Source organism: Chrysochloris asiatica, unplaced genomic scaffold, assembly GCF_000296735.1.
Source record: "Chrysochloris asiatica unplaced genomic scaffold, ChrAsi1.0 scaffold00341, whole genome shotgun sequence".
Lineage (NCBI taxonomy): Eukaryota > Metazoa > Chordata > Mammalia > Afrosoricida > Chrysochloridae > Chrysochloris > Chrysochloris asiatica.
The window spans coordinates 68,705-78,587 of record NW_006408859.1 but is presented as its reverse complement, the minus strand read 5'-3'; the positions used below and the strand labels follow the sequence as shown (position 1 = coordinate 78,587).

The 9,883-nt window shown below is 38.6% G+C and overlaps 1 gene segment (V, D, J or C); it reads left to right on the top strand.

Moving 5' to 3' along the window:
• The first annotated feature begins 2,710 nt into the window (after positions 1–2,710).
• Positions 2,711–3,289, top strand: LOC102825589. The segment is given in 2 exon segments: positions 2,711–2,759; positions 2,955–3,289. Coding segments are annotated over 2 exon segments (384 nt in total).
• Positions 3,290–9,883: the final 6,594 nt, after the last annotated feature.

Below are 9,883 nucleotides of genomic sequence, written 5' to 3'. Positions count from 1 at the left end.
AGCTCACCGCCCAAATCATAACCACTACGCTACCAGAGCTCCTTACATGTATACATACATACATATATGTGTGTGTGTGTATTATCAAGGAAATGGCTTACAATTGCAGAGTCCCAAGTTCCAGTAAAAGAGAAACAGAATGAGTTCCTCTTGCATATATTGGCAGCAGGTGACAGCCCCAAGGATGAGTCTCTTTAATTGATTGGCTCTTTATAGCCACTCATCAGAGTTAACTATGCCTCTGTTACTATGAAACTTTGTAGGTTTCATCAACATGGGAATAAGGACATCTTAGCTGTGAAACTTCTGGAAATCCTGGTCTAATTAAGTTGACATAAAACCCTAACTATTAGAGAGGGTTTCCCTTGTTTGCCCCCGCTGACCCTCTACAGTTTCAAAATATAAAGTCCTTTCCTAGTGAATGATCTCCTTTATGATGTGTACAGGGCAGAGAAGATGAAGTCTTCTTTCCTTGTTTCTAAAAGGCATTTTGACTATACATCCTCCAAGAATGATTTATTTGTTCTGAAAGTCCTGGTACATTCAGCATTCTTAGTCCACATCACAATCCAAATGCATCAATTCCTCTTCCATTATCATTTCCATCACCTTGCTTTCACATGCCTTTTAGGTAGTTGAACCAACCATGTCTTTGGTCAGGCTCACCCTAAACATAAAGGGACATCTTTGCTTCTTAGAACTTTAAAGAAGTCTTTTCCTGCAGATTTTCTCAGTGCAACACCATGTGATTTCTGTTTTCTTTTTGCCATGTGAGTTTTCGACTGTTCCCTATATGGGTATTGATTATTGATCCAAGTAGGATAAAAATCTTGACAATTTTAAGGTGTTCACAATTTATCATGTTATTTATTGGATCAGCTGTGAGGATTTTTATTTTCTTTCTGTTCTGGTGTTACTGATATTGAAGACTACATAGTCATCAAATCTCTGGAAGTTACTTTTAAGTAACTGAAAGTGGCCAAATTAAGGAACTTTGTGGTTCAACCAGTTTCGTTAACTAGAACTTTTTTTCTGATTGACAACTGGGGATGAACAATTTAGTTACTAATTTATGAGGCAAAGGAAAGAAATAGGAGGGGTTGTGTCTGGCCTTGTCCTAAGTAAGTATGACTTGGATATGTCTTATCTAAGTCATAAGGGAAGGGTGATTATTTGCCACACACAGGTTTCCTAAATATAAGGGTGGGGAGATTTCTTTAACCATCACCATTTTCCAGTATCACAGGATTCAGGCAAACTTTTAAATGAATACTCTACTCTTTCTTTCCACCTCATTTGTTCTAAACAAAGTAGGTTGATCACTTTGCAGTTTCCAGAAGTTGAGGGAAGTAGAAAGTTCAGTTAAGATCTGGTTTGTTCTTATCTTGGTGGTGGAGATTCCAGGGCTCATAGGTTAACACAAGATGATTTTTCTCAGACTTCCCACCTGGATGGGCTCTGGGCTTCCACTTTGGCTTTGCTTGGTTTTGCATGTCTCTGGTTCCCAGGTTCACGTATTTGCACAATCCTTGTTTTACTTGGATCCACAATCAATGCTAAAGGAAGCAACTGTGGAGAAATGAAACCAAATGCTGCATTGAGCAAATCTACTGCAAAAGAGTTCTGGAAAATATTAAAAGGAAAGATGTCACTTTGAGGACTAAGGAGTGCCTCTCCCAAATCATGGTATATTCAATAACTTCATATGTGTACAAAAGCTGGACAATGAATAAGGAAGACAGAAAAACTGATGCCTTTGAATTACGGTGTTTTCAGATCATAGAAAATGGAATACACCATGGACTGCCAGAAGATTGACGAAATCTATTTTGGAAGAAGTACAGTCAGCATCCTCCTTGGAATCGAGGACATACACTTTGGACACGTTGTCAGGAGCCACCAGTCCTGATACAGGGCATCATATTTAGTAAAGTAGAGGGTCGATGAAAAATAGGAGGAATCTCATGAATAAATATCTACACAATGGCTATCATAATGAATCAATCATGGCCACAATTATGAGAATCATATAGGTTTAGACAACATTTTGGTGTATTGGACATAGGGTCCTATGAGTTGCAACTAATTTGATGGCACTTAACAGTAGAAATAACAATTATTTTCAGTAAAATAACCTTTGTTATTAAAATATTACTTGATCATAAGAAGACCCAAACTCCTATTTGTCTTTTCATGTTTTGAATTTTTATAAAGTGATATATATGTACATAAATATATAAATATATGAAAGGGCTTGAAAAAGTTTTCAAAATATGTCTATTTTATTTTAATTCCATTTTACACTTTTGAAGCCCCCTCAGATATATCCTTATATACCACTGAATGAAATACACATACATACATGTTTTTCAAATGTAAATTAGAGCCTCTTGTTTAGAATGTTTTGCTGATTGTGGATTGTGGAAGAGAATGTTTTTTATTTTAAAGAATGATATTTCAACCAATTTCTCAACTCTTACTGGGGATTTTATTTTCTAAGTTGAGTTCCACATCTTTCACAGTTAAATAGTCTCCGTTTTTATGATATATTTTTGTCTCCACAACCCATTGCCTATGTAATTTGCTTGTATAATCCTGTCTGTTTTGCATAGATCCTCTTGGTCTCAGTGGCTGCTCAGAGCTTTACAAATATGACCTTTCCTCCCGTCAGTGAGAACTGAGCTGCATCAGTCAGGGCACCTGCACCACGATGATGGCACAGCCCCAGCTCCTCATGGTGTTGCTGCTCTGGGCATCAGGTGAGGGAACGAAAAGCACTAGACTACTATCTTTGTAGGTTAGGAAAAACTGATTTTAGAAGTACAGTGAAATAACAATTGTTTCCCAAACTAATGTTCATACTCATAGCAGTTCTGTGTGTCATGTAAATGGTATGCTTTTAGATGTGTTGACAAAGTGTATGTATACATGGTTATTGTGCTCTCTGATTGCAGGTGCCTGTGGGGACATTGTAATGACCCAGTCTCCAGCCTCCCGGGCTGTGTCTCTAGGAGAAACAGTCACCATCAACTGCAAGTCCAGCCAGAGTCTTACCATTGGTAGCTATCAGCTCTTAGCCTGGTATCAGCAGAAAGCAGGACAAGCTCCAAAGCTTCTCATCTATGGGGGATCCAACCGGGTATCTGGGGTCCCTGACCGGTTCAGTGGCAGTGGGTCTGGGACAGATTTCACTCTCACTATCAGCAGGGTCCAGGCTGAAGATGTGGCCCAATATTACTGTCAGCAGGCTGTTAGTGCTCCACCCACACTGCTTCAGCCCTTAACATAAACCTCCTCCCCAGGCTGGGGCAGGAAGGCTCTATAGCAGCAGCTGCTTCCTCCCCACAGGACAGGAGCTTGCACTCTTCCTCCATCTAATGCTCTTCTGATTTATATGTGGGATGGTTTGTAGGACTCAGGAGATGTTTAAGGGACTCAGTGTTTCTTTGACACCTTGCTGTGGAAGGTCCCTATAGGAAAAGTCATTCCAATAGTTTGTATTAGTTTTCTAGTGCTCTTGTGACAATTTATAAAAATATCATGGATCAATACTACATTTCCTATTTTTTAGTTCTGTAGAACTGTATTTCTGAACAAGTCCCAAATAATCTGACAGGGCTAAAAGCAAGGTGCCAGCAAGGCTACAATCCTTCTGAGTGATCTAGACTAGAAACCACTTCCTTGCCTTTTTCAGCTCCCTGATATCCCCTGCATACCTTGCTTATGATCCCCTTCCTCCATTTTCTTCTTCTTTTTTCAAAGGTTTTTATTGTGAATTGAGTGGAAGTTTACAGGGCAGATCATTAGTTTTACATTTGACAAATTATATACTTTGTTTGATTACAATGATTATAATCCCCACCATGTACCATCAGTTAACAATATTTCTCTCTAGTCATTTTAGCTCTTTTTTTTTTTTTTTTAAACACTCAGGCATATATAATAATATACATCACCAAAGGGCATAGTCTGCAAATCTGCCTCCTGGCCACCAGTTCTCAGTCCCTCTCTTTACATGAATCTAGAGTCCTCAGCTGCTCCCTCTCCATGTCCCCATCTCTGCCTCCATCTCAGGTGTTGCTACTTCTCTGGATAGTGTCCTGCATACTGCTTGTGTTCTGCTCCATTAATGGTCTTAGGGTCCTCTGTTTCTGGACTTAAGATAAATTACTCCCCCATTTTTGTTATAAAACTTCCACCTTTACAGTTGTGACAATAGCAATTAGTCATGAGAACAATTACTCACTATTGAATCATAAGAATCTTACCTCTGCAGCAGACCCATCTACACAGGATGAAAATTATTCAGTGGGAACTCTGTCTTCCCCTACACACTCTTTTTTTTTTTAAGTGTTTTATTGTGAATTATATGATAGTTTACATGGGAGAACATTAGTTTTACATTCAGTCTATCGTACACCATATCATTGCCATGGTTACAACCCCCTCCATGCATCATCAACAGACTAAAGGGTATACCCTGCAAGTCTGCCCCTACACTATCCCCCCGCCCCAGTCTTCAGCACACAGTCACTCTCCCCCACACACTCTTAAAGTAACTCCCTCTTGAAACTTTGTAAGCTAATCACTTTGTGTCTTTATTCCCCCCCTATTTTAGGTAGCCAGTGTCTAAGTTGCCTGTCCCTATCTACTTTGTGTACAGAGGGGATACTTGGTATGATACTTGATATGAAGACCCCTTCCCTCTCTGTTGGTATTTTGAGCTATGACCACCATGAGTATAGGTCAAGTTCATCAAATTGTAGTAATTTACCCTCATTTCCTTTATCAAAAAATTATTCTCTTTTTTATTTTCCTTTAGTCGAGTTCTGATTTCAAGCCACAGAGGCTAGATCAGATGGGCACTATCTGCAAATTTGGGTGTTTTGTGCATCTTCTCTAACTTCATATCAGCTGGATGCTTCACTCTTAGCTCTAGCCCTCCATGACTATGGCTGTGTCTATGGATTCAGGTGTCCCCAGGTCTAACTACACTTTGGACCAACTAGCCCATCCTCTTCTCTCTCTTGTGTTCATGTCAAGGGAGTCTATGGAATGTGGTTGAACTCAGCCCATTTCTTCATTGCTGACTTTCCTCCTCTTCCATTTACCAGTATATCAATGTGGTCACCAGCAAGCTTACATACCTGCTCATGTGTTCCCTTTAAGTTTCAGCCTTGAAAGGGTCTTACTCCATTTTCAGAAGCAGGAAGATTGCATGTCTTTGACCATCTTCAGTTGTTATATTTCTCCAAGAGCACTGACTCAAAGAGTTTTATGCTTCTGTTTATTAATGTGAGTACAGTGTGCTCCGTTAGCTAATCTTGGGTAATACCCTTATCTCAAAATCTCTACTTTAGTCAAATGTTCAAAGTCCATTTTTTCCATATAAGGGAACATATTGATAGGTTTCAAGGACTATATGTAGTCTTCTTTGGGGACTCTTACTTTGTACACCAAAATATCCCATGGACCCTTTTCTTACAACGTCAGAACTGACTGAGATGCACTTAAGGTAACAAGGTTTCCTGGTCTGATCACTGCTGGAGAGGATCCAGTGAGATTCATACCTTGATGGATCAACTACCACTTCCCTTGGTGTCTTGACTCAAAACTTTCTTCTTTTAAGTTATTCTCATTTCCTTTCCTTACTTTTTCCATGCAATTATCCTCCAAATGTGGAAACGTTGCAAGATGTAACTATTTTATTCAGAATCAAAGCCTCCAACATAGTCTGTCATCTGTTTCTTTCTGTTTCTTTTTTCTGGACACTGTTTTCCTTTGGTCTGTCCTGTGTTGTCTTTAGATAGTAAAACAAAGTAAAATAGAGAGAGGCCGTTTCTCACAGCTGTACTCCTCTTTTTTATAGTCCAATTCTCTAACCCTTGTAGTTGTTTAGTGTTAATGAGTCAGTTCCATTTCCTAGAGATTCTATCTAAGGTTACCAAGGAGCTGCTGGTGGTGTTGACTAGCAAGCTCGTGGTTAGCAGTCCAGTGATTATCCTACAGCACCACACCAGGGATGTTAATGTGAACAGATTTCCCATGATCTTGATTCCTCAGGTATCAATTTTTAAATACAACTTTGTCCATTTCTTGCCATGTGACCTTGAGTAAGTTACTCAAATACTCAGTGACAAGCTTTTCTTGTAAAATGAATATAATGATTCTACCTATTTTGTAGAGTTATTGGAAAACTAGGTGAGTCAATAAAACAAAATAGTTTAAACAGTACTGGTGCATACGTAATTTTTTACCTTTTGTTCACAAATGGCTCTTCTTAATATTTAAATCATTGCATTAGTTTTCTTTGACTGCTATAACAAATGAGCATAAATGTGGTGTCTAAAACAATGAAGATGTATTCTTTTATAGTTGTGGAAGTCAGAAATTTAAGATCAATATGTGTGATAGCTTTTGAGTAGATTGCAAACATGGTAAATCCATGAGATCAGTATCACCGGCTGAAATCAAGGAGTTGCAAGAGTGATGAGCTCTCCAGAGTCTCTAGGACAGAATCTGTTGCTTGCTTCTCTTAGCCTCTGGTGCTTGTTGGTATTTTTTGGTTTGTGGCTGTATCATGTCAGTCTTCAAGTCCCACATCTTCAAATCGTTGTCTGCTTCATCTCAGATCACCTTCTTTTCTGTGTGCCATTAAATCTCACTTTTATAGGTTATAGATGATGATGTTGTTGTTATGTGGTGTCAAGTCAGTTCTGACTCAGAGCAACATTGTATAGGGGTTACAAGGAGCAGCCGGTAGGTTTGAACGGCTGACCTTTTGTTTAGCAGTCCAGTACTTATCCTACAGTGCCACACCAGGACTCCTAATTTAGAATAATCTTCCTATGTCAAGATCCTTAAATTAATCACATATACAAAGGCTTTGCTAAGTAAGGTAACATTTATAAATTTCAGTCCTAACCTGAAGTAGTCAAGGTCCCTTGACAAGTATGGTGTCCAATCCCAGCCTTCCCCCTGAGCCTATGTCCCCACCTACAGTGTATGCCCTCAAGACTAGCAAGTGGCTGTGATTCTCCTGTGTCCATCTGTTTCCTGGAGGATGGCTTTCTTCTTGCTCAGTGACAGCAGACCCGCTCTGACCTTTGCAAGCCAGTGAACCCTCACCATCAATTCTGCAACTATACCTTTCCCAGCGATGTTGAATGTCAGCTTTTGTTCAGAGCTCCTCAGACTCCTTCACCCATGCTAACTTCTATACATCTTATAGCTATTCTTTTATCTTCACATAATTCTTTTCTTAAACTTCCCTCTTTCCAACTGTTGGTTGCCTTCCAGAATCTTTCTGGTTTTGTTCATGATCTTCAAGCAGTTGTTTTTTGAATTTTGTCCCAAAAATATATCTGTGGGATGGTTTGTCTGGTTGCAACTTAATTGGCTGTTCAAGTTGAAAGCAGATAGAAGAAATGGAACATCGATTTGCATATGTTGGTAGTATAGTGGTTGTGAGTTGGGCTACTAACCTAAAGGTCAGCAGTTTGAAATGATCAGCTGTTCTGCATGAACAAGATGAGACTTTCTGCTCCCATAAAGATTTCCAGCCTCAAAAACCCCATACAGGGTGTCTGAGTCAGAACCGACTCCACAGCACACCACCACCAATTTAAATACATTTAAAAATTATATTTTAGTGTTGATCTCTTGCTTAATTGCATACTGTACAGTGAATACATGTTCTATGTGTTTCAATGCATTGATATTTGTTCAGATTTGCTTCATGGCTTGACATATAAACAATGTTTTCATGGTTCCAATGCACCAGTTGTGAATTGTATTCTAGAGATGCTAGTGTGGTAATCCATTCATACTTAAGGTGTTTGGTCTTGCTATTTAAGTCTCTTACATTGTTATTCTTTTCCATAGTCTTCAAATTTCGTTTTCTTTTCCTGCTTTTTTCACAAAATATTGAGAGTGGAGGAGGGGAATAACAGTTTCCACTTTCATTGTTTATTTATTTATTTTTTGTTTTCCTGGTATTGTAAAATTTTTTCTTCATATATTGGACTACTAACCAGATGGTCAGAAGTTTCAATCCATCAGCTGCTCTGTGGGAGAAAGATGAGGCTTTCTGCTCCTGTAAAGCTTTATAATCTCAGAAACCCTATACAGGATTGCTATGAGTTGGAACTGACTCGATGACACATAACCACCACCACGATATATTTTGAAGTTATGTTATTAAATGGTATAACTTAAAATTTGTATCTCCTCATCACCAATACTACATTGTGCTGGAGAGGAACCTTGAAGGTATCATGGACTGCCAGAAGTACAAACAAATCGATAGCTTTGATATCTTGGAGAAAGTATAGCCAGAAAATTCCTGAAAACCAAGCATGCCAAGACTTTGTTTCATTTCCTTTGTATATGTTATCAGGATATACTAATCCCTGGAAAAGCACATCATGATAGGTGAATTAGAGGGACAGAGAAAAACAGGAAGGTCCTCAGCAAGATGGATTGATACAGTGGCTGCAGCAATGAATGGGCTCAAATGCACCAACTGTTGTAAAGATTGTTCAGGACTGGACACCATTTCCTTCTATTCTCTGTGGGTCACTATGAGTCAGCTAACAGAGACAATCTCTTCATTGTGAATTGATTGTTTTATCACCATGAGATGAAGTTTCTTTAACTAGTAATGTGATTTGCCTTAAAGTCTGTACATAGTGGATATCATTATAGCTATCCTAGCTTTGGTTTCAGGTGGCACAGTTTGTTTGGACTGTTGTCCTAGTGTGACACTGTAGGATAAGCGTTCAACTTCTAACTGATAGGTCAGAAGTTCAAATCCACCAGCTGTCTTGAAAGTCTCTGCAGGTCACAATGAGTTGGAACTGACTGGATGGCACTTAACAAAATAAGCAAGAGCTAAACTAAAGCCGGCAGTTGAAACCTACCCAGTGGTGCTGTGGAAGACACATAAATGCAAAGAGAGTTATGAGTGCTGTGTGGATTCCAGTCAAGAAAGCCTGATGGCGCAGTCCTCTCTGGTTTATGAGTTGGAATAGTCTCCACCACAACATCCGCCGCAACAGGTTTTTTTTTTTTTTAAATCTTGGTTATAGTGTCTTTGTGATATGTGCACTTTTTATCCATTATTTTGTTACCAACTTTTCTGTAGCTTTCTAGTGAATTTGATGGTCTTTAGTTTTAGTGTTGTATTGGTTATGTGCAATAGTGTGTGCTTGTATAATCCAATCTAACAAATTTTCCTTGTTAGTAATAGCTTACACAACAGAATGTAAGTTCAACAATATATGTTATATTTTAATTGGTTTCTGAACTCTTAATTGGAAATTAGAATTTCTAAATTGATCTCTGCATCTGTCATAGGCTACAGTCACATTTACTCTATGATGCTGTTCATTTATTTACATGTTTCTTATTGTAGCATATTTATATTTATATATTACCAAACATTTGGAAATTCAATAATTTTTGCATGAACGATGAGAAAATGCCATTATGTGAATTCCATTTTTCGATGAACTTTCTGAAGTCCTCTTGTATAATTTGTTGACATTGATTATGTTCGTCATGTTGTGCCACCACTCCTATTCTCCTGGTCCAGATGATTCCAGCAGCATGAAGAGAAACTCAGGGTCCCCTAAGCAGTGAGTACCCTTTTCCTCCCCGTCTCTGCCTTAGTAATCACTAATAAGCTTTGGTTCAATATGTATTTGCCTGGTTTCTATGAGTTACAGATCTTTGTCCTTTTGCAAAAGACTTGCTTCACTCAACATAATGACTTTTTTTTCTTAAATGTTTTATTGTGAATTATGTGATAGTTTACATGGGAGAATATTAGTTTTACATTCATTCTATCATATATCGTCTCATTGCCATGGTTACAATCCCC